A 26,459-nucleotide genomic window follows, 5' to 3' on the forward strand; every position below is an offset into this window, starting at 1 on the left:
AAGTTTGAGATTAGATCATTCCCTAACACCATACACAAAAATAAGCTCAAAATGGATTAAAGACTTAAATGTAAGGCCAGAAACTATCAAACTCTTAGAGGAAAACATAGGTAGAACACTCTATGACATAAATCACAGCAAGATCCTTTTGGACCCACCTCCTAGAGAAATGGAAATAAAAACAAAGATAAACAAATGGGACCTAATGAAACTTCAAAGCTTTTGCACAGCAAAGGAAACCATAAACAAGACCAAAAGACAACCCTCAGAATGGGAGAAAATATTTGCAAATGAAGCAACTGACAAAGGATTAATCTCCAAAATTTATAAGCAGCTCATGCAGCTCAATAGCAAAAAAACAAACAACCCAATCCAAAAATGGGCAGAAGACTTAAATAGGCATTTCTCCAAAGAAGATATACAGACTGCCAACAAACACATGAAAGAATGCTCAACATCATTAATCATTAGAGAAATGCAAATCAAGACTACAATGAGATATCATCTCACACAGTCAGAATGGCCATCATCAAGAAATCTAGAAACAATAAATGCTGGAGAGGGTGTGGAGAAAAGGGAACACTCTTGCACTGCTGGTGGGAATGTGAATTGGTACAGCCACTATGGAGAACAGTATGGAGGTTCCTTAAAAAACTAAAAATAGAACTACCATATGACCCAGCAATCCCACTACTAGGCATATACCCTGAGAAAACCATAATTCCAAAAGAGACATGTACCAAAATGTTCATTGCAGCTCTATTCACAATAGCCCGGAGCTGGAAACAACCTAAGTGTCCATCATCGGATGAATGGATAAAGAAGATGTGGCACATATATACAATGGAATATTACTCAGCCATAAAAAGAAACGAAACTGAGCTATTTGTAATGAGGTGGATAGACCTAGAGTCTGTCATACAGAGTGAAGTAAGTCAGAAAGAGAAAGACAAATACCGTATGCTAACACATATATACGGAATTTAAAAAAAAAAAAAAGTCATGAAGGACCTAGGGGCAAAACAGGAATAAAGACACAGACCTACTTGAGAATGGACTTGAGGATATGGGGAGGGGGAAGGGTAAGCTGTGACAAAGCGAAAGAGAGGCATGGACATATATACACTACCAAACGTAAGGTAGATAGATAGTGGGAAGCAGCCACAGAGCACAGGGAGATCAGCTCGGTGCTTTGTGACCGCCTGGAGGGGTGGGATGGGGAGGGTGGGAGGGAGGGAGATGCATGAGGGAAGGGATGTGGGAACAGATGTATATGTATGACTGGTTCACTTTGTTATAAAGCAGAAACTAATTTAAAAAATTAAAAAAAAAGAAAAAAAGAAAAAAAAAAGCACATATAATATAATCATATTTTTAGAAAATTATTTCTAAATATGTCTTTGTATCTATACATGTGTGTACAATCATACACAAACACACATACATATGTACTATATACCCATATACACATAGATATGTGTATACATATCATATATAATATATAGAAAGAGAGAAAGAAACGGAGTGCAATTTCTAGAATGATGTTCACCTAATATTAATGATAGGTAATTATGGATGGTGAGATTTTGAATGATATTTTACATTCTTCTTTGTACTTTTCTGTACTGATCACTACATTTTTATATAATGAGTATGTGTCAGTCGAAAAACTAATAATTTCCAAACTTACTATGGGACTGGCAGAAGGACGACTGGATATTCACATGCAAAAGAATGAAGCTGAACCATCTACCTCACACTATATACAAAAATTAACTCAAAATGGGTAAGAGACCTAAATATAAGAGCGAAAATACAAAGCCCTTAGAACCAAACATAGGAGTAACTTTTAATTAGGCAAGAAGATATTTGCAAATCATATATCTGATAAGGGACTTGAACTAGAATATATAAAGTACTCTTACAACTCAATAAAAGACAACCCAAATAAAAAATCAGCAAAGGATCTCAACAGACGTTTCTCCAAAAAATACATACAAATGTCCAATAAGTCCATGAAAAAATCCTCAGCACAGTTACCAGAAAAATGCAAATTAAAACCACAATGAGATACCACTCACACTCACTATGATGGCTATTATCAAAAAAACCAAAACAAGTGTTGGTGAGTATGTGGAGAAATTGGAACCCTTGTGCATTGCTGGTGAGAATGTAAAATGGTGCAGCCCTTGAGGAAAACAATATGGCAGTTGCTCAAAAAATTGAATACCACATAATCTAGCAATTCCACTTCTAGGTATATATTCAAAAGAATTGAAAGCAGGGACTCAAACAGATGTTTGTACACTAATGTTCACAGCAACATTATTCACAAGGGCCAAGAGGTGTAAATAACCCAAGTGTTCATTAATGGATGAATCGATAAACCAAATGTGGAATATGCATACAATGAAATATTGATAGGAAGGAAGGAAGGGAATTCCCTGGTGGTCCAGTGGTTAGGACTCTGTACTTTCAGTGCTGAGGGTTCAATCCCTGGTTGGGGAACTAAGATCCCGCAAGCTGTGTGGCGCGGCCAAAATAAATAAATAAATAAATAAAAATAAAAAAGAAGGAAATTCTGATACATGCTATAACATGGATGAACCTTGAAGACATTTTGCTAAGTGAAACAAGCCAGATACAAAAGGACAAATATTGTATTCTTCCATTTGCGTGATGTACCTAGGGTAGTCAAACTCAGAGACAGAAAATAGAATGGTGGTTGCCAGGGGCTGAGGGGAGGAAAGAATGTGGAGTTATTGTTTAATGGATACAAGTTTCATTTGGGGAAGATTAAAATGCTCTGGAGATGCATGGTGGTGACAGTTGCACAACAACGTCAATGTATTGATACTTAATGCACTAACTATACTCTTAAAAATGGTTAAAATGGTAAATTTTCTTATGTATATTTCATCACAATTTAAAAGGTTAAAAAGTAAAATTTAAAAAGAGAAATGAGGGGCTTCCCTGGTGGCGCAGCGGTTGAGAGTCCGCCTGCCGATGCAGGGGACATGGGTTCGTGCCCCGGTCCGGGAAGATCCCACATGCCACGGAGTGGCTGGGCCCCTGAGCCATAGCCGCTGAGCCTGCACGTCCGGAGCCTGTGCTCCGCAACGGGAGAGGCCACAACAGTGAGAGGCCCGCGTACCGCAAAAAAAAAAAAAAAAAAAAAAGAGAAATGAGGTACTGATACAAGCTACAACATGAACCCTGAAGACATTATGCTAAGTGAAAGAAGCCAGTCACAAAAGGCTGCATATTATATGACTCCATTTATACGGAATGTCCAGAATAGGCAAATCCCTAGAAAGTAGGTTAGTGGTTGCCTACAGCTGGTGGGAGGTGGAAATGGAGCAGTGACTGCTAATGGGTGTGGGGTTTCTTTTGGGGGTGATGAAAATGTTCTGGAATTAGAGAGCAGTCATGGTTGCACAACTTTGTGAATACACTAAAAACCACTGACTTGTACACTTTAAAAGGGTGAAATTTATGGTGTGTGAATTATATGTCAATAAAGCTGTTATGAAAAAACAATAAAGCTATAATTCAGAAGAGTTTAACAAAAGTAAAACTGAACAATTTGGTGGAGGGAGCACTAAGTGTTCCACGGGAAGCAGATATCAGAGCCTCAGAAGTCACAGTAAACCCAACGCTCCTTCAGTGTGGCAGTATGTTGGTGAGAAGTGGTTTGGGCTATTCAGTCAACTGATCATATAAGACTCCTGAGCCAGTTTCCAAGCTGCCTTTCCAAATACATGTTTAGGAATACCGTCCCTCCCCTCAACCAAAGAATAAGAAGAGGGTAGAGACACGGAACAGGTATCTAGTTTTGTTACACTCACGCTATTCCTTGCACATATGTTAAGATTATACATGTACATCCTTTACATCTAACATTGTGCACAGTTTGACTTCAAAGCTGTGTATGAGCACAACTGTCAAAAATCAAAAATACACATCAGTCCAATCTGTGCTGGGACTGCATCCTTTACTCTCTATCAGCTACGAGCACTGTTTTCATAGCCTCTCCCTCTTTGTTAACTTTTTTGCTATGTGCAGCTCAGCCTCACGCCCGTATCAACTGACAGAGTCTCTCTCGGACAGTTTTGTGGCCAGACTGTCTGAATATTTCAGTGTATCTTGTCTTTAATCTATTTGTTTATCAAATATATATGGTGTATGTACTGTGTGCGAATCATATACTAAGTACTGGTGAAATAAAGTACTAGTACTTCGTACTGGTGTGGCCTTGTTGAGCTTATACACAGAATGGAGGAGAGAGAAAAGAAACAAATGGACCCGTAAAGGAAAATACAAATTGTGAAGAACGGTGATGGCAAGGAAGGCAATGAAAAAGGTAAAGGTTAGAGAAGAACTAGGTGAATGTATATCTGCTCAGCTGGAGTGACTCTGAGATTGTGGCACTGACACTGAGACAAAGGACAAGCAGCCAACCTTGAAAAGCTCATTCCAGGTGGAGGGGAGAGCAGGATTGTTTCGTTTTTGTTTTCCAGGTCACTTAAGGTGCAACTACCCACATCACTGTGCACAGGACAGCTTTGGGTTACAGTCTGTCCTAAACTACAGGGAGATCACCCTCCCGGAAACAACACTTCCCTGTGTCCACTTCATTAACTTCCTATCTTTCCTATTGTATTAAAACAAAAATCTTTTCCCTACTTTTTAATATTCACATCATCTAGTCGCCACAAGCTACACCTCCTCCAATTGTATATCATGGACTCACAAGGACTTATAAATTACCTGGGAAAGAACCAGCTGCCCATGAAATGTGTGCACAAACTTTCTTAAAAATGAAAAATAGGTGTCATCTCCAAGTCTTCTGGCAAGGAACCGGAGAAGGAAATAGCCCTAAAAGAAAGGAAGAAGAAAAAAAGATACTTATCATGTGTTCATCAGAAAAATGCTTACAAAGTCAACTCTAACCTACCCACCAGCACCTTATGCTCATCTAGAAACTTTGGCCTGACCTGTCCCAGGCAGCCCTTTATATTCTTACCAGTAAGGTCGAGTCTGGTACTTAAGGATCAACTACTCTGCTTTCAACTGATCTACTAATGGTATCACCATCTTGTTTATCCTTGGCTTACATGAAGCCTGGATGTCCATCATGGACCAAAAGGGAAGAGGGGCCCAGCTCCTCTCTCCCTCGGCTATCAGGAAAGGCCTTTACAACTTAGAATACTTCTTTAAATCACTCCTATCTTCTAGGTGGAACCTGACAGCAATTTTAAGATTCTGCTCTTCAAAGCTGACATGAAGCAGGGAGAAGGGAGGTACAGGGAAGGGAACAGTTCAGCTTCCTTTGATTCGTGCCTCATTATTTGGGTATGAAATGCTTTAACTATTGGACAATCAGAATCTGCTCAGTCAAATGTCATTACAATGTTGATGATTTTTTTGTTTTGCCCCAACCACGTTACTAACCTTCACTGTTTATATGTAAGATCTAAAAAGTGCTGCACCATAATAACTGGCTTCTGCCACTCAGATATGCTTACCTTTAAATAATGAACCTGCATGAAGACCTTCTCCGGATTGAGCCCGTGTTTGATGACAGAAGATCCTGAGTCACTCACATGGCCAGTTTTCTCTTTATTGGATCTAAAATGATGCAGTAAAATTTTCTTTAAGGATAGCATATTCTTAACTAATTAGACCATAATATCACCTATTTCTTATTTTCAGAGTTGCCCAACAGCGTCTTAATTCTATTCAATAGTACCAGGTATAATTTAAAACGGTTTACGTTATAAATGCATATACTGAACAGGGAGGGATTTATATCTGGGTTGGCAACCTGAGGTTGGCTACTGGCAGTATTCTACATCATCTTATCCAAGATTAAATCTTGCCAGACCCTCAAGAAATCTCAGCTCCAACATGAATTATTTAAGAAACTATACACTTTTCTTTTGGTGGGAATGTTGGACTGGGAAATGCAATGGAAAATGTAACTTTACTTGGAAGAGTAAAGAACTTACATCTTTTCCAAAAAATTCTGAAAGCCCCAATGTTATCTGCTTCTCTTGATTTGCATTTAGTAATTAAGGCTCCTTTAAGAAATATTCATACTCTAAAGCTATTTTAGAGCCACAAAAACAAAACAAGAAAAGTCACAGAGGCCCATGTTTTTAGAACAGGTAGAGACATTAGTAATCACATACTTGAACCTCCTCATTTCACAAATGAGGGAAACAGGCACACAGAAATTAAATCTGTATCCAAGGTCTCACGGCTTGTTTTGATTCATGGCGACATCAAGGATTGAAACCAATGATGTCTCCTTATTATCTATCAGTGGTTTCCATTATGCTCTGTGGTTTTAAATATTTTTTAAAATTCCCTTAATAAAATATAATTGTGTTACAGTGACAATTCAACAACTAACTAAATTCAAAGTAAGTGACAAGGTATTTATAGCTTTTAGCTGTTCGAAAACCAGTCACTTATTAGACAAACATTGAAGAGCATGTGCTGGGGTGAGGGGAAGGCAAGGGCTGACAAAAGGGCTGGCACATCAGAAAGGCAAGGGGTTGTTTTTATTTTTATTTATATATATATATATATATATATGTATATATATATGTTTAAAGATTTTTTTGATATGGACCATTTTTGAAGTCTTTATTGAATTTGTTACAATATTGCTTCTGTTTTATGTTTTGGTTTTTTTGGCCGCTAGGCATGTGGGGATCTTAGCTCCCCAACCAGGGATTGAACCCATACCCCCTACACTGGAAGATGAAGTCTTAACCACTGGACCACCAGGGAAGTCCCCATTTTTATTTATATATTTATTTTTTGTTGCTGCTGTTTTTAAACTTATTTGAGGCATAGTTGATTTACAATGTTGTGCTAATTTCTGCTGTACAGAAAGTGATTCAGTTATAGACATATATACATGCTTTTTCATATTCTTTTCCACTATGGTTTATTACAGTATATTGAATATAGTCCCCCATGCTATACAGTAGGACCTTGTTGTTTATCCATTCTATATATAATAGTTTGCATTTGCTAACCCCAAACTCCCAGTCCATTTGTCCCCCACCCCCCTCCCCCTTGGCAACCACAAGTCTGTTCTCTACATCTGTGAGTCTGTTTCTGTCTCGTAGACAAGTTCACTTGTGTCATATTTTAGATTCTGCATATAAGTGATATCATATGGTATTTGTCTTTCTGACTTACTTCACTTAGTATGGTAATCTCGAGATCCATCCATGCTGTTGGAAATGGCATTATTTCACTCTTTTTTATGGCTGAGTAGTATTTCATTGTATATATAGCAAGGGGTTATTTTTAAAAGGTAGTTAGTGTAACAAAGTACACAGACAGCATTTGGAATCAGAGAGACCTAGTGTTGACTCTCAATCCTACTCCTTACTACCTGTTACTCAGTAGCAGTTTACTTAAATTCTCTAATCCTCAATTTACTCACTTGCAAAAATGGGGATAACCTTACCTCTCTCCCCAGGTCACCTGGGGAATAACTGAAATAATATATGCAAAGCCCTTAGCGAGGGCTGGGGATACAGAAATTACTCAATAAACTTAATAAGATTTTCTAAAGTTAGCAGTAAATATTGCTAAATTCAAGGTTGGTCATCTGATGTTAGAGGCAATAGATTTCAATGGTTCATCCCCTTAATCCTATATGCCCGCAGACACAAACATGGAAGGGTGCTGGACCTGAACGGCAGTGCCTGAGGATGACCCAGCTTGCCAAATCAGTCCCTTTGCAGTGTGCTCTAGCTGCCAAGCAAAGAACCCCTGATTAAGTCTCTGCTGAATATTCTAGTACATTATCTCAGCAGACACAGGCTCAGAACCAGCAGATACCTAAAGGAGAGACGATGATGACCAGCCACTAGAGCTAACTGCATAGTTTGAATTTTTCTAGTTGATCCCTGACTTACGGACGTGACCATACTTGCAGGAATAACTAGTTAGTCCCTTTCATCTTGATTTAAGACTCCATTGAAAAGCATCAGCTTTATTCCTGCTCTCAAGTTTGTCCTGGAGTTGAGTGTTTTTATAAAGAAAGCCATGCTGGTTTTGATAGGAAAGCCTGCCAGACACCTTGAGGGAAGGAAGACTTCTCAGTGTCAACCTGAATTCAAACCAGTTTTCCCAGCCCCAAGACAGACAGAGTTGCTGTGAGTTTCTTTTGCCCTTGAGCTCTGAATGGAGACTGTTAGAAGGGGAGGAACACAGAAGACCAACCTAAATCTCTGCTCCAAAGGCTGGCTTCCAGGCTCAAGTTTCAGATGACGACTTTAGTTGGTGCTTTTTTCCTCTGACTAAAAATGTCCTTCCAGAAAGTATCTCTCTCTTACTCTCCTCTTCCACCCTCTCCAAGTGTTCAAGAAAATTCTTTTATGCTGACAGCATCCAAGGCAAATGTACAAGTCCCCAAGAGATTCCTTTTAAAGTAGACATGGTACGGGAGAGGGCAGTGCCCAGGCGAGCTTCGTGAGAAATCAAAGGGGGCGGTTTTTATGAAGAAAAGATACTCCGCAAGTGGAAAAAGGGTGACTTCCATTTCAGTGCTATTCTGGTTCTCATAATACCACTTACTGCATGTCTGTGCAGGGAGACAAAGCACAGAGAGAAAGCAGGAAACAAATGAACTACCACTACCTACAATAACAGATTACTCTCACAGGTGAATGAAAGAACTCACACCCAAAAAGACTACATACAAATGTATGACTCCAATTAAATGACGTCAAAGAACACGCAAAACAGATCTATGAGGATACAGATCAGAATAATGGTTACCTTTGGGAGAGAGTATTAACAGAGTGGGGAAAAAAGAGGAAAGTTTCTGGGATGGTGGGATTAACTCTATGTTAATCTGAGTGGTGCTTTCATGAGGATAAATAGTAGAAATCTATTGAGCCATCTAGAAATATCTGCGCACTATAGTGTATATATATTTCCATTAAAAAGTTAAGAAAAAGTAGGGCTTCCCTGGTGGCGCAGTGGTTGAGAGTCTGCCTGCTAGTGCAGGGGACACGGGTTCGAGCCCTGGTCTGGGAGGATCCAACGTGCCGCCGAGCGACTGGGCCCGTGAGCCACAACTACTGAGCCTGTGCATCTGGAGCCTGTGCTCCACAACAAGAGAGACCACGATAGTGAGAGGCCCGCGCACCGCGATGAAGAGTGGCCCCCACCTGCCACAACTAGAGAAAGCCCTCGCACAGAAACCAAGACCCAACACAGCAAAAATAAATAAATTAATTGATAAACTCCTACCCCCAACATCTTAAAAAAAAAAAAGTTAAGAAAAAATAGATGCACATGAAACAGTACACATTTTGTGAGAATAAAATGGAATCAGTCTAGAAAAGGGGCTTTGCTGTTCATGTGCCATGAACACATGACTAGGGTTAACTAAGCTCTCTACACCTGAGGACCAATTAAATTAAAAACTTTTTAAGGACATTGTTAGAGGCGGGAAGAACTGTGGCAGATACAATTGGCTCAGTCTACTCCCATTCTCATCCACCTTCTTTCTTGCCACTTGTACAATTAAGTCTAAAAAGGTAAACACTCACTTTCCAGGTGTCCTTGAAGCTACAGAGAGTCAGAAGACGTAGTCCAGGCCAATGAGACAAAAACAGATGTCTGCTGTAGTTGGGAGTGGGGTTCTGGGAAAGCTTTTGCTTTCTTTACAAAAGGGGAAATATGACTAGTACTATTCCTCTTTACCCCAAACATGGTGGGTGGAGCTGCAGCAGCCACTTTGCAATCATGAGGCAGCAAATCAACATGCTATGGAGACCCGGATGGAATGAAAGAAGGTAAACAGTCTTTGATAGTACCATTCAGCTGCTGGCCAGCCCAAGACTGCCTGCCTTCACACTCACTGTATGAGAAAAGTAACCCCTATTTGTTTAAGTCAACGTTGCCTTACTATTCTATTAGTTGAAGCCAAATTCATTACTAATGGATGGAGAACTGAACCAATACTAATGGCTACCATTCCTGTTATCTCCCTGTGCCAGGTACTCTGCCAAGCTTTTTATGTATCATGGCCTTCTACCGTCACAAGAACCTGTGGGGCAGGTACTGTGATGATGCCCATTTAAAAGTGGAGGAAAGTGAGGCCCGGAGACGACCACAGAGCTAGTTAGTGGCAGAATTGAGGCTAGAACCCGGGTCCATGGAGCACCAAAATCCTTGCTGCATTCTGGAGCTTCCCCAAGATCCAGGCCCCCCATCTCGGTTTTGCCAAAAACTAAGTGGAGAACCTCAGACAACATGTTGACTCTCCCTTACGCTCAATTTCCTCACCTGTAAAGAGTGTGATGAGGCTCAGGTAACATAAAAGCACTTTGTAACATAAAAGTGTTAAGTGTCTCTTCAACTTTTTACACCAGTGTTTATTTCCTTGGCTGGAATACATGGAATGTGAGAGATCAAGTTACCAAGGTCGTTTGGGCTTAAATGCCCTTGGTTTCTGTTGTACCTGGCACCAAATGTAACAACCGAGATTAGCATGACCTTTCCCCGCCCACCTCCTTCCTTTTCCCCTGCACTCACAGAAGCAATATGGACATTTAAAAAGCTGTCAGATGGCAGTGATACTTGATCCACATGATTTGACTTGGAATCAAACCTCCTGAAGAAAGAACCGATTCTGCAGGACTATCGCCAAGGGTGGGATCTGAGAAAACGCCTCTGAAAGGTGCTCAGGCATGTCAGCCTAGGTCTGAACACCTACTGCTCTGCCACAGCCCAGACGGGCCGTCTGCCAGCATTCTCTGTCTTGTACTCCTTGGCAGTAAAAGTGAGAGCCACGAGATAGCTTCATCTATAATCTTGCCATTGTAGTGCTTGAGCCAGGGACGAAGCATCCCAGAAATGAGACAGAAAGGGATTCATCAGCATTCTCACATCCCTGCTCTATCAGTGGCAGCTGCCCCGCAAGGTTTGAGGGTCCGGGAGCAGGGCCTCACTCACCCCAAAGTAACAGAGGAAGTTAAATACTACCTTTGTGGAGATCCCTGGAGACCTCTGAGCTCCAAATGCACAAGTGAGATCTCCTGGGGAAGCAGCATAACACATTGATTGGGTTAAGAACCTTGACTCTGCCACTTAAGTGCCACGTAATCTTGAGTGAGTCAGGCAACCTATAAAGGCCAGTTTTCATCTGTAAAAAAGGGACAATGATAGTGACCGTGGCACCTCATTAGGCTGTTGCAGTGTCTAAAAGTGCTTAGCCAGAGTACCTGTTGGCATTTTGTAAGCACAATATAAATGATGCTAATCTCATCATAATGAATACTGATTGGGGTCAGGGAGTGCCAGCTAAGCCTTCCTCCGACAGGCAAAGACGTTAGAAAAACATCACCCTATAGTTACATGTGTACGATGTTATCGTTGGGGGAAGCAAGGGGAAGGGTACACAGGAACTCTATTATTTTAGCAACTACTTGTGAGTCTAAAATTATTCCAAAATAAAAAGTATTTTTAAAAAAGACTAGGCACATAAATGTGGCCGTACACCTTCCCTTTGCGAGACCCCCAATTTTGAGCATAAACCTTTCAGGGGCTGGTCTGTAAGCCTGCTCCTTGTTGCATCATCATCAGAAAACAAATAAAAAGAAACAACAAATTTCAGGTGTTGCTTAAAATTCTAGAAAGCTAGGTATGGGCGTATTCCTGACACACACACCCCCCTCAGTCTATACCACTCTGTGAAAAGATTACTAAAATTTTGGGTGAAAAATGGAGGCAGAATGATTGAAAGTACAGGAATTTTATGTCCTCCATTTGTTTTCGCAACAATTCTTCCATCTATAAAGTGTGTATAATGAACACTCGCCACTGCCTTGCCTTTGGACAGTGCTACCAAAGAGAACTGGACAAAAGGCTGTGCACACCTTTAACTGATGAAGCTGTATCGTGTCAAAGCTACTGGTGTTTGGCAAGTTTGATTATCTGTGTGCTTTTCACAATGGATTTAACAGCTACCCAGCATGAAGGTTTTTCCCATCGGGAACCATTATCCTATAGCAAACACAGCAAGATATCACTCCAGTGCTGAAAAAGGCAATTGATAAAATGATTTAAGACAGAAAGAGACATCTCTCCAAGGAGCCACAGGAAAGTGAAGAAGGTATATTCTGTCCCCTGATGGTGAAAGGAGAAGTCAGCTGCTGACGAGGGTGACATGAAAAGACTCTGTAGTTAGAACTGCGGAAAACACAAAAAAGTCCTCGAATTTTGCTAAGCAGGGCAGGGAAATGAACGGTGAAACTTAGAAAAGCAGGAAGTAATGAGCATTAATAAAAAAACCAAAATAGTCCTCAGGTTTTGAATGGCCATAAATCAGAAATTCCTTTCTAAGAAATGAAATCCCCCAAAAAGAAAAAAACATGGAACAGACTAATAGTCTGAGCAGTATATCATCATATTCAACACACCTAGAGGTAATCTGCATACGCTTTCAAAGGAGATGAAGAAGAAAACAGAGAGCAAGGAGTGCCCTGGAGGTTTCTGATAAGGTGGGTTGTCAGAGAACATGCACAAAAGAGGAAAGGGGGGATGCTGGAGAAAGCTCACTACAAGAGATGGGAAGCAGTAAAATCATTGCCAGGAAGGCAGAAATTCAGAATGAGCCGGTGCTAAGGGAGAGTGCCTAGGACAACAAAAAGGGCTTTTGAAGTGTTGTTTGGAGCCTAAAGAAGACCAGGTGTTAAGAGGTGACAGAACGAATAGAACTACTTGACTCCCACTTTGCTTCAACTTTCCAAGGAGACTAATTTTCAAACTATACATGGTAGAACAAGCACTGTTATGTGGGAACTGATGTTTCATACTTGGGAATTGATCCTTGGTACTGGTGGAGAGGGCTCCTTCATCCTTTAAAGGAGTCTGACTCCAGGCCCAGGTGAGGGACATGCCACAGCTTGGAAAACTTCCATCTGCAATCACAGGCCTCTGGAGGCATCAAATCATGGAGATGATGGGAAGGGGGCTGATGGAGATAGACAAATGTCATTCTGATTGCAAAGGAAGAGGGAATAAGAGGAGGGGAGGCAAAATTTGTGACTAGGTATTGAACAGATAGATAGTTTGTGAGCACTTAGAAAATGATGGACTGCAAGGAAGCTGCATGGGATCTTGAGGGCCGCTTCCAGAAATTCACTTTGGGTATCAGGCATCCTGACTTCTGGCAGCTGGCAGAATGGATGTGGTGGTTAGCATATGGTGGCTGTTTCATGGCTTTATAGAAGGTTCAAAAACAGAACCCCAAGGCTGTTGATTAATTACTTGGTATAACCAGGAGGGAGTCCTTAAGGCTGTGCCCAAGGAATGATGACTTACTGGCTTAACAAATTTGCAAATAAGTCGAGTCTGGAAGTCTAGCTGGTTGACTGACAGCATCTACAGTCAAGAAGAGCCACCACAGGCTGGAATGAGGATCCAAAATTAATAAAAACAATAGTTAGTAAGGACAAAGAGGTTTTTAAAATTTAGTATTTACCTATGAAAAAGATTTAGTACATTAAATTGTCTGTAAACTCAACATGTAACAAGAGGTGATTGATGTGGCTTCCAAAACAATAAACACAGTAGTAGGTGGATCAACAGCAGCAATGAGATGTAGGGAACGGGGACAGACATCATGGAAGCTGGGCTCTGGAGCCAGACTTGCCTCTGCTTGCACCCTGGCTCTGCCACTCCCTAGCAGTAGAAAGGTGGTCAATTGCTATACGCATCTGTCTCCTCATCTATGAAATGCGGAGGAAGACGGTACTAGTACCTATCTCATAGGGCCATTTTGAGGATTAAATGAGATACATGTACATAGAGTGCTTAGAATAATGTTTGGCGCATCAGAAGCACTCAATGAATGTAACTAAGGAGAAAAAAATGCATGGGAGTTGAAATGCTAAGACTGCCCTGAGAAGGTGTATGATACTAGGTTTAAAAATGAAATATGGTGTATATGTGAGTGCTTTCAACCAATCCTATTAATGCTTGTCCTTTCTTTTCTGGATTATCCAGATCAAGGAAAGCAATAATAGTTACACTCTTCACAGGTGTAACCTCAAACAGAGTGCTATATTCAGTTCAGGTGTCACATCTGGAGAAGGCCATTGTCAACAAAGAGAACAACAAGGAACCAAGCCCAAGAAGGGAATCATTCTCCCAACCCTGTGACCTAGTGACTAGAAAAGGAAAGACAACGGTCTTCAGACATGTGGACTGTTTGTGTGAGAACAAGGCGAATCCTGTGCAACTCTGGAGGTAAGGGCTTAAGAGGACAGGGCAGACTTTATAGGGAGGCAGGTTCCAGCCCAATCCAAGGAAGCCCATTCTAAGATAAGCCGTTCCCATGGGGAAGCTGCTGCTTGCTGAAGCAGTGAGATCTGGATGCTGGGAATACTCTGGTAGAAGCTAGGTGGCTGTCTGTCAGGGATATGGAAGGCTAGGCAAAATCACTTTTAAGGCCCTTTCTGACCCTAATATTCTATGATTGTATGAGATAAGAGAGCCCAAAGTATATTTAAGCTGCAGCATTTAGAAGTAAAACATCATTCATCCACTGCGGTGGAGTCAATAAGTTTGCTAAATCCACCAAGGGTGATTTTCATTAAAAAAAAAAAAAAACCTAAATGAATTAGAGGAACCACCATAACTGAATTTTATTCATCCACATATATTCAGGGATAGACTTAGCTAAAGAGTATAGAATCCAAGCAATACAAGACTCTCATTATCTTTTTTACAGTGTTGTGTTTGAGAGGTGCATATGCAATATACCTGAACTAGTACCCTCATAAGCCAGGTTAAAAAGCGCTAAGGTGATCATAATGAAGCACAGGCTGTCAGTCTGCTCCATACATTCAGAACACAGGAATATACAGAACCTGAAAGTTACAGGAAGCCAAAGTAGAAAGGGTAAAAATGGAAAACTTTTCTTGTAATGTGTCAAAAAAACCTCCATGACTTTATCTTGGAAAGAGGCAAATGAGACAAATGCTGACTTCATTTTACAAGGGGAGACTAGACTCACGTTTTTTTTTGTTTGTTTGTTTGTTGTTGGTTTTTTTTTGCTGTACGCGGGCCTCTCACTGTTGTGGCCTCTCCCGTTGCGGAGCACAGGCTCCGGACGCACAGGCTCAGCAGCCATGGTTCACGGGCCCAGCCGCTCCGCGGCATGTGGAATCTTCCTGGACCGGGGCACGAACCCATGTCCCCTGCATTGGCAGGCAGACTCTCAACCACTGCAACACCGGGGAAGCCCTAGAAGCACGTTTTGAACACTAACAGCATGTGTGGTGCTGTGTGCTGAGATAATGGGTAGGATCGTCTCATCTCATGACTCAAAGAGGAGCAGATGGTCTGTGGGAGCTGGAGAAGGACTTTTCCCTCCTCGGTGGAGGATGGTACAGTGCTGGGGACTTAGAGGTGGCAGCGGGTGGAGGGCCTGCGTGAGTCTGAAGCCCAACACACACCAGGATGTAAAACAGGACGAATAGTTGGGAGAGCAGCTCTGTTCTCAGTCTTGTGGGCAACTGTGTACTATATTTAGGTTTTACATTTAACATTCATACATTAACTCTTCAACACAGTATGGTTTGTAAAAGAAAAAAACTAGAAATTACCAACATGTCCAATGGTTAACAAATGGTTAGTCAGTCATGGAGTGTTCATACCCTGGAATATTCTGGAGCAGTTAAAAAAAAGGACCTGCATGCATCGGTAACAGAACAATAGTCAGGATTACAGGGGGTGGAAGAAACTAACACACACACTGGTGCATATACACTTGTACTTGAGGGATGCTTTCTTGGAAGTGAATCATCTCTATGAGGGGTTGTTATACCACAGACACTGTGGAGACGTCTTCCTGGCATCCAGCACTGGAAATGGCTCCTTAAGTCTCATCCAATGCCCTGAGGACAGCAGTTGCCTGCTGCCATACTTTCTTCCTCCATCTCTCCTTGGACAATTGCTGGTCAACCCTGCTAAGGCTACAGTGATGTTATAAAACATCCAATGATTTCCATCAATCCCTCTCTTTTTTAAACAATTGAGATATAACTTACATATCATAAAATTCACCTTTTTAAACATGTAAAATTAGGTGGTTTTTAGTATATTCACAAGGTTGTGTAACCATCACCAGTACCTAATTCCATAACATTTTCATCACCCCCAAAAGAAACCCTATAAGCAGTCACTTTCCATTTTCTCCTCCTCCCCCAGCCCCTGGTAACCATTAATCTACTTGTTTTCTCTATAGATTTGCCTATTCTGGATGTTTCAGATAAATGGAATCATACAACATGTTGCCTTTTGTGTCTCGCTTCTTTCAGATAGTGTTTTCAAGATTCATCCATTTTTGTAGCACATATCAGTAATTCAATTCCTTCTTATGGCTGATTAATATTCCATTGTATGAATATAACACATTATATTTACCAATTCATCCATTACTGGATGTGGGTTGTTTCCACTTTTTGGCTATTAAGAATAATGCTTCTATGAACATTCATGTACATGTTTTTGTATGGACTTATGTTTCCAGGTCTCATACATACCTAAAAGTGGAATTGCTGGTTTGTATGGTCACTCTACGTTTAACCTTCTGAGGGTCTGCTGGACTGCTTTCCAAAGGAGCTGCACCATTTTACATTCCTGCAACAGTGTATAAAGGTTCTAATTTCTCCAAATCCTCACTAACATTTGTTCTTATCTGTCTTTTTCATTATAGCTATTCTAGTAGGTATGTAGTGGTATTTCAATGAGGCTTTGATTTGCATTTCTCTGATGGCTAATAATGTCAAGAATTTTATATACTTATTGGCCGTTTGTTTATCTTCTATGGAGAAATGTCTATTTAGATCCTTTAACAATTTTTAAATTGGGTTATTTGTCTTTTCATTGTTGAGTTGTAAGTGTTCTTTATATATCCTGGATACAAGTCCCTCAGATATATGATTTGCAAATATTTTCTCCCACTCTGTATTGTCTTTTCACTTTCTTGATAGAGTCCTTTGAGGCACAAAAGTTTGACATTTTGATAAAGTTCAATTTATTGATATTTTTCCCTCTTTGATTTTTGACCCTTTTTAGGTGTCATATCTAAGAAACTCTTACCTAAACTAAGTTCATGAAGACTTATACCTATGGCTTTTTTCCTAATACTTTTACAGTTTTAGCTCTTACATTTAGGTCTTTGATCTATGTTGAGTCAATTTTTGCATGTGGTATGAAGCAGAGGGTCTAACTTCATTCTTCTGCATGTGGATATCCAGTTGTTCCATGAACATTTGTAGAAAAGAATATTCTTTCCCCCATTGAATAGTTCTGGCACCCTTGTCAAAAGCCAACTGACCATAAATGAAAGGGTTTGTTTTTAGACTCTCAGTTTTATTCCATTGATCTATATGTCTGTCCTTATGCCAGTACCATGCTGTCCTGAGTACTGTAGCTTTGTAGTAAGTATTCAAACTGAGAAGTACGAGTACTCCACCTTTGTTCTTCTTCTTCAAGATTGTTTTTACTATTCTGGGTCCCTTGAATTTCCATGTGAATCTTAGGATCAGCTTGTCCATTTTTGCAAAAAAAAAAAAAAAAGGCCACTGAAATTTTACCAGGGATTATACTGGATCTGTAGATCAGTGTAGGGAGGATTGCATCTTAACGACCCTAAGTCTTCCAATTCGTGAACACAAGATGCTTTTCCATTTATTTAGTTCTTCTTTAATTTCTTTCAACAGTGTTTTGTAGTTTCCAATAAACATTTTGCACTTCTTTTGTTAAATTTATTCCTAACTATTTTATCATTTTTGATGTTATTATAAATGAATTTTTAATCGCCTTTTCAGATTATTTATAGCTAGTGTATAGAAACACAACTGTCTTGATGAATACAGAAGGTGTGGTATACACAATGGAACATTACTCAGCCATAAAAAAGAATGAAATAATGCCATTTGCAGCAACATGGATGGACCTAGAGATTATCATACTAAGTGAAGTAAGTCAGATAAAGACAAACATCATATGATATCACTTATATGTGGAATCTAAAAAATAGTACAAATGAACTTATTTACAAAACAGAAAGAGACTCACAGACATAGAAAACAAACTTATGGTTACCAAAGGGGAAGTTGGGGAGAGGGATAAATTGAGAATTCAGGATTAACAGATACACACTACCATATATAAAATAGATAAACAACAGGATTTATTGAATAGCACAGGGAACTATATTCAATATCTTGTAATTAACCAAAATGGAAGAGAATAGAAAAAAAAGAATATAGATGTATACATATATATATATATGTATACATCTATATTCTTTTATATATATATATATATATATATATATATATATATGTATAACCGACTCTCTTTGCTGTACACCTGAAACTAACACAATATTCAATTAAGAAAAAAGAAGCACAACTGTCTTTTGTATATTGCTCCTGTATCTTGCAATCTTACTGAACTTGTTTATTAGTTTTAACAGTGTTTAGGGGAGGATTCCTTCCTTTGGATTTTCTATATATAAGATTATGTCATCTGCAAAAAGATAGTTTTACTTCTTCCTTTCCAATGTGGATGTCTTTTATTTCACTTTCTTGCCTAATTGCTTTGGCTAGACCCTCCAGTACAATGTTTAACAGAAATACAATCCCTCTTTTTTATCCCTTCTCTCCTCAACCACTGACTTGAAAGGGGGAGGAGTCCCTATAAAACTGGATTTTAATATGTAGCAAGAAGTTTTTCTTACTACATATTAAAGACATTATGTGTCTTTGAAGCAGGTTCAGTCAAATAGTTGCACAGTTTTTGTCAGCTGATCTTGGTCAAAACTATTGGCAAGGGCTTCCCTGGTGGCGCAGTGGTTGAGAGTCCACCTGCTGATGCAGGAGACACGGGTTCGTGCCCTGGTCCAGGAAGATCCTGCATGCCACGGAGCAGCTGGGCCCATGGGCTATGGCCGCTGAGCCTGCGCGTCCAGAGCCTGTGCTCCACAATGGGAGAGGCCACAGCAGTGAGAGGCCCGTGTACAGCAAAAAAAAAAAAAAAAAAAAACTATTGGCAAAAACACAATAGTTTTGGGGAGCATGGGGGAGACCCACAGGGAGTAAGCAAATAATTTGTAGAACAGAGTCAATTTAGGATTACATGAGAAAGTACTCACTGGTTGAGAGTTTTTCTGAATGGGAAACTAACACTCATTAGCCAAGAATGTAATATACATAGTGCTAGGATTGGCTGAGGGCATGAGATATCCTCCAAGGATGAGCAAAATAGGAGTGAACTATTATAGGTTGGTTTATGGAGATGAATTATTTTTTAAGAAAATATTTCATGGGCAAATACTGTTATAATGAATCAGTGCCCCACAGGGCAGCAATACAGAAAAACTATGCACATATACTTATAAAATTTATTTTCTGAAGGATTCACAAGAAAATGCTAGCAGTGATTACCTTAGGGCGAGGACTACGGCGGTGGGGATGGAATTTTATACTTTTCTAAACTGAAATTTCCTGTGATATACTTGTATTTTTTAAAAAATGGTTAACTAAATAGTGATTATGAACAACTTTATTCCTTCTTTATGTTTTTCTATATTAAAAAAACTCTACCAAGTGTTATTGCAAAAATGAAACACCATGTACAGTAAGTATGTTATTAGGGGCCTATAAAAGAGAATTCTACCCCTCCCTTAAAAATACCTGAGTGATGAGTAACCAGAGAATGGTCTAGAAGAACGAAGAAGGAAGGGTTATTTGAGTTCAACTATTCAGGACATGTCTGTCATCTTTGCTGGGTAAAAGAAGTGAGAGCTGAGAGTGTCCCTCCAACAGGAAACAGGAACTGAGTGGGCAGCTCAAGGGGGTGGAGCTGGCCTTTAAGACAGGAAAGGACAGAGTCTGTTTCTGGCTGGCTGAGAGCCCTCAAGTTTTTCAGAAAATGCTGGCACAGGTACAGAAGCCTCCAGTCACAAAAGGGTAGAAACAGTCTACACAGCCTAGCACGTGTGGTTCAAATTAAAAAAGCCAAACAAACAAACAAACAGCAGAAAAGAATGGACAGGGAGAATGGGGTGGAGGGGACCCCGAGCCTGAGTGATGGAGGGTGGAGGGCAGAAGTTCCAGGATACGGAGGTAGAGATTTAGGAACCTCACAGGCCAGTGCCAGTGGTCCGAGCTCAGGTTAGAACTCTTGAAGGCCACAGAGGCAAGAACGTTTTTCTTCTCAGGGCGGTAGTCAGATTCTGTATAGGGGCCAGGGAAGCGGAGCCAGAGGGGACAGCAGGGTGGCCCTTACGTAGAGATTAGACCAGAAGTAGGTTCCAGGAAGGTATGAGGATCCCATTCATCTTAGAAGCGTTGCCAAGTTAATTCTTCCCTCAAGCTATTCATTTGAGCATCTTTGTTTAACATTCAGATTTTTTTTGGGGGGGGATGGTTTGCTTTTAATTCTATCCTCTTCATTTGTAACCAGGCATTCTCTTGTACTTTTAAAAAATATTCTCTTAACTTCTTAGCAAAATTAACTTTTTGAACATTCCAGCCAATTGTAAGTTTGTGAGGAGGAAAAGCAGGTGTTTCCAGGCTCTGGTTGCTAAAGAGAGACGAGCAGGATGCCTCTGTGGTTGCCATCCGGAGGGTGGCAGCACTGAAAGAAGAGACAGAAACCAGAATGAACCAGGAGGGAGAGTGAGGCTGCCTGTGGGGGCTGTGTCCTTGTGCCTCTGTCACTTGTTGGGCAAACTTTTATCAGGTACCAGAGGGTCTAGATGACAGTATCTAACATGTGCTGAGTATTTACTATAGGTTGAACCACAGGAAATTGCCGATAATCAGTTATTTTAGATCCATCAGCATGGCAATTTCCTGTGATTCAACCTAACACATGTGTTCTAAATGATTTGCACGTACTCATGGCATTTATTCCTCACACTCACCTATAAAGTGGAAACGGTTGTGTTATTATTCCCATTCCACTCTACAGCGAGGAGTCTAAAGCTCAGTGTGGTCGCGTAACTCTCAAAGTCACATAGCAAGTAGTGGAGTCAGCACTGAACTCAAATCCAGGCAGTTTGTCTTCCAGCCTTGCTTAACCCTGTACTACTTTTCCTGCGTTGAGAACTGAACACTGACAAGCCCTGGAGAGAGTTCAGCTCTGCATCCTCAGTTGATGTTTCTCTAAAATGAGGCAGAATAGACCAGGTCTTGGCCAAGAAGGCACTGGGACTGTTGCCCTTCACTCTGTTCAAAGTCGTAACGAACTTCACAAAGCTCACACATTCAACCAGTTCCTTTATTGGGTCGATCCTTATCTGCGATCAGGGATAGCCTTACATCATATTATTAGAAGACTTCTTGAAGCTGCATTGACGTTTCAATCAGTTTTGAATAACTCCAAAGCGACTCATTCAAAGCCTTATTAGGCCATCCAAGAAGAGGATTCCAAGTTCTTCTCATCTCAGGTCTGGGTTCCTGAAACAGCCATCTAATTCTATCTGGCCTCTCCACTTTGTCTATCTGATCATGTGTTATCCCAAAGGCTGGGTAATCTTCCCAGAACTCCGTTTGCATTACATCATTCTTGGAACTGAAAATAGCTCCCCACCGCCTGGATGGTCACACGCAAACTCTTGAATTTGGCATCTAAGGAACTCCATTACTTAGCCTGGTCCATCTTCAGTCTCATAGGTCCTTAATGGCTCTCCTCTTCAGTAAACCCATTCTCACTTAATGGACATTTCCACAGTCAATTCACTGTTTATGCCTGCCAGGCTTTGCTCATTGAGTTCCCCTCCCTTCACTGCTTTACCAGCCTCGGTAAAATTCTTTTTCACCATCCCAGCTCAAGCCTCACATCTTCCCAATGGCCCTTTCTAGCTAAGCTTACCAATATTCAACTCTCGGCTCTTTGAATTCTGAGGGTGCAGCCTAGAATTTGTCTATTTATTGTCTTGTGACCAATATTTCAACTCTCTGAATAATATACAAAGAAACTCAGGGACAGCTTCCCACTATCTACCTTCCTTATGTTTGGTACTGTAGATCAGCTCGGTGCTTTGTGACCGCCTGGAGGGGTGGGATAGGGAGGGTGGGAGGGAGGGAGACGCAAGAGGGAAGGGATGTGGGAACAGATGTATATGTATGACTGATTCACTTTGTTATAAAGCAGAAACTAATAGAAAATAATAATAATAATAAAGAAACTCAGGGACAGAGATCATGTTGTCTACAGCATTCACTTCTTCAATATTTATCAAGCACCCACTCAGTGCCAAGCACTGTGGTATACAGAAGCAAAGAAGACATAGTCCCTAGGTTCAAAAGGTTGATGGGTCAGAAGAGAGATGTATCAAGCTGGGCAATGTGAAAATGCTGTGTTTATAGGTTTAAAATAGTCAAATATTGGCAATTTAACATGGCTCATTCTAAATATAATTATAAAATAATGTAGTACGGTCATGGGTGGAGATACAAGCAGAGCATTTAGTGGGTAGAGAGGAGGGTCACCAGCTTATCCTGTCAGGGTAGGGCCTGAGACTTCTGGAAGGCAGTGATACCTGTGCTGAGTCAGAATGATCTGGAGTCATGCAACAAAGGAAGGATATTCTAAATAGAGACAATATGAAAAAAAGGCAAGGAGATAAGAAAGAACAGGCAGACAGTAGATGTTATGGGCTGAATTACATCTCTCCAAACTCTTTATGTTGAAGCCCTAACCCCCAGTACCTCAGGATGTGACTGCAACTGGAGATAAGGCCTTTAAGAAGGAGTTAAGCTAAAATGAAGCCATTAGGTTGGACCTTTATCCAATCTGGTTGGTGTCTTTATAAGGAGAGATTAGGACATACAAAGAGACAGCAGGAGTGCAGACACACAGAGAAAAGACCAAGTGAGGACCCAAAGAGAAGGCAGCCATCTGCAAGCCCAGGAGAAACACCTCAGAAGAAACCAAACCTGCTGATACCTTGATCTTGGACTTCTAGCCTCTATAACTGCAAGAAAACTAATTTCTGCTGTTTAAGCCACATACCAGTCTGTAGAATTTTGTTATGGCAGCCCTGGCAAACTAATACAGTAGGGTTCCATGAACTATTTCGGGTGGCTCGAGAGTGAAGCAAAGAATGGTAAGAGAAGAGACCAGAAAAATGGGAGTGATGGTGTGCCGGGCTTTGCCTGCTGTGGAAGTTTTTCCTGGAGACAAGGGGAAACTTTTGAAGAGTTTTAAGCAAGGAGGTGGCGGAACCATAATGGGTTTTAAGTAGAGCTCCTCAGTGGCAGTGAGGAAGATGGATTTGATGGGGCAAGACTACGGGTAGAAAAAACAAGTCAGAGGATATTAGATTGGTGCAAGCAAGCCATTAAGCTCTAAACAGAGAAAGACAGTGGTATTAGGGGTGGAGAAGGGTCGAATTGAGAAAGACTTATGAGGTAAGTTCATAGTGAAGGCTTAAACCCTCCCAGGGAGAGGGAGGAATTGGACAAGTTTCCCAGGTTTCTACCTTGGATGAGTGTGTGAACTTGTGCTACCAGGGATGAGTTCAGTGCTATTGGAGGTGAGCAGATGGGAGTGGGAGAGGGGATTACCACTGTGAGATGTAGGGCAACCAGGAAGAGATGATGTCAAATGGACAGCTCAGCCCTCACATCTGATCTTTAAGAGACAGCTAGGCTGGCCTGGAGACTTGGGAGCCTCCAGCACAGACAGGAGTTGTGGCCAGCAGTGCCCATGCCCCACTCATATCCCGTGGGACACATTTATCATTTGTGTGCACGTCAGCTCTTGGCATGTTCCCTGTGACTCTTTTTTGGATGTGACCCTCAGGTTGCCTGAGCCTGTTTTGCCTATGAACACAAGAACCAGAAGCACCTGGAATGTACTCTCTAAGCAATGATGACAGGTGCAGAGATATTTACACTCTGGGCCCCTTGCCCCTGATGAGGACCACTCTGAAGCTGACCCACACGGCTTCCAGAGCAATCCTGTGTAACCTGACTTGATAACATGGCACCCCGGCCTGGCCCTCCATTCTCCCTTCCATTTTCCCCTCCTGGGAATTCTTCCTAACAAATCTCTTTCACACGAATTTCATCTGCTTTTGGGTCACCCCACCTAAGAGAGGGTGTTTAGATGAGACCACTCCAGGCGGATGAGCAGCCAAGAGGGGGGCCCCCTGGGGAAGACCAACTCTGAGGGATGGAAGATGAAGAGAAGACCGTGAAGGAGATAGAGGAGGGAAGGCAGAGGGGGCCAAAGAAAACCAGAAGAGGGGGAGCCATGAAAGTCAGGGGATAGAAATTTCCAGAAGGGAAGAGTTATTAACAGTACAAAAGGAAGCAGAGGAACCCAATAAGGTAAGAACTGAAATATGTTTACAGAATCCGATGATCATAAGGGCACATTGCCCTGAGGAAAAAGTTTCCCTAGACTTGTGACCCCAGTTCATGTCCAAAGTCACGAGACCTTCATTCTCCCTTGGTGTACAGATCCTCCTTCCCTTCACCCTCATGGGCAGAGGGTTCCAAAACTCACTTATATGTGAGCTACTTATATGTAGCTCTATGATCTGCATCAAGGTACATTCAATTCTAGTTCTGTTTCTGGAACCAGAAAATTGTCTTTAGCTGTACTGAGACTGACAAGTTGGCACTCTGGCATCTGAGAGGTCAGGGTAGACGTGGATGCTGATGTGCTTACAGAATCAAAGGGAGAATAGGCTGGTGGCCTCCGTTTTCCCTGTGGGACAGGAGGCAAGAGAAGGAAGAGAGCATGGGGAAGGTCTGGAATAAATACCATAGGCAAGGAGAAGGGAGCTGCCCAAGGAGGAGTGAAGGGATTTATTTATGCCTGCAGGGCCAGTGGAGACTGAAGAAGAATTCTGGGGAGTGTTCAGGCCCAGCAGTGAAGCTCTGGGCTGGAGCTTTTCCATGAGGCAGGCTTGTGTGGCTGAGAATGGACACGTTCCCACATGTGGGTGGGAAAGATTGCTATGTTCTTCAAGGACTAGAAATAAAAATTTTGAAAAAAACTTTAAAGGTGAAAACTTCACGAATACTAGAGAAGGTTTACATATAGGCTTTTAATGGAAACAAGTCTCACTGGTTAAATGGAACACACAGTGCTCAGGCATCATGCGAACTCACAGAACTTGTGGCATGCACATTTCATTTTGGCTGTAGATAGAGTTACATACTTGGGGGGTTTTCTCTATTGTTATTATGGGATGTCTTTGGAGCCAGGGGGGTGAGGGATTCATGAGGAAGATGGGAAAAGAGTCTGCATGTCTCTAGAATTGTATCAACTGTGGAGGCAGCAGCTAGAAAGAGCCACGTCAGGCTCCGGGCTTGTCAGCGCCTACAGCGCCTACTCAGCGTGATATATTTTAACGTTTTTCTCAGCACGAGTTTGACTTTAACAATGAATCCAGAAAAAGGGGGAAGTGATAATAAATCACAAACTATAAAAACCAACAGAGATTTCTTCTGACCCCGCCACCGTAGCTCTTCCATCCCGCCGGCCTGTCATGATACACTAACTGAAAACACTTAGAGGGAAGATGCTGATGCAGCTATACCCTAGAGACCAAAGGCACGGGAGCCTTTCAGAAGCCCCCTGGCATCTTCCTTGTCAAGAGTCATGGCCGCTGCACTGGACAAGAGTGGGGGGATTGGGGGAACGAATACGAGAGAGAGCGAAGTGGTGGCAGCCAGGCAGGGCAGAGTAGAACAGCAGTAACATCAGGCTTTGAATGGCAAACGGTCTGCCCAGCCCTGGTGGAGGGAGAGGTGAGGGAAAGTCTGGAGAGAGCCACTGGGGTCTCATCTACGGGAAAGGCATTTTAATAATTAACAAATGGGAAAAGGCATGGAGCCAGTAATGTGACCCTAGCGTTTTGAAACTATGCCTCGGGAGCCTGCAGCCATATTACAGGCTCCCCAGCCAGGGAAGGCTGAGAAACTTCGGAAAACACAAGGAACTGTTTTAACCAAATGAAACTTACAACCAGGTCAATTTAAGACACATTTGATGAGAGCCATGATTCAACACTGGATATATGGGAGGCACAAATGGAAAACAGTTCTTATAAATTACTGAAATTAGCAAGTCAGAGACAAACATAATTTTAATTTTTCTCTTCTCACTTTATCAATACCCCTCCAATGGCTATCATCAACACAATATTGAGTTTTCCTGTTTCCCTATATTGACTGAAATAATCAGACACACACTCTCATGTGTAAAAAGACAAAGATACTTTGCCCAAGGATACTTTTTTTCAACCCGACCTTCATGTCCTTCCACAGTTCAAGATACCTGGAGTATTTCTTTTTTAATGCAACTAAATGCTATATCAAGTTCTTTGGAGGCAGGGAGGTGGTGTAAGGAAAAGAGGATTGTTTCAATCC

At 41.4% G+C, this 26,459-nt stretch overlaps 1 protein-coding gene across 8 annotated transcripts in view; it reads right to left on the reverse strand.

The window, feature by feature from the left end:
• The window catches only part of AOPEP (aminopeptidase O (putative)), a 378,384-nt gene that overhangs the window by 127,457 nt on the left and 224,468 nt on the right, over positions 1 to 26,459 (reverse strand). For all 8 annotated transcript variants that reach the window (XR_014016018.1, XR_014016019.1, XM_081236407.1 and 5 more), the window contains 2 exons: positions 5,529 to 5,631; positions 4,771 to 4,878 (listed from right to left, as the gene is read on the reverse strand). Coding sequence is in view for 6 of the 8 variants with exons in the window: in XM_081236407.1 (XP_081092533.1) it covers positions 4,771 to 4,878; positions 5,529 to 5,631 (211 nt within the window). In the remaining 2 variants the exon portion in view is untranslated. The remainder of the gene's footprint in view (positions 1 to 4,770; positions 4,879 to 5,528; positions 5,632 to 26,459) is intronic.

Source organism: Mesoplodon bidens (assembly GCF_964165515.1).
Source record: "Mesoplodon bidens genome assembly, chromosome: 6".
Lineage (NCBI taxonomy): Eukaryota > Metazoa > Chordata > Mammalia > Artiodactyla > Ziphiidae > Mesoplodon > Mesoplodon bidens.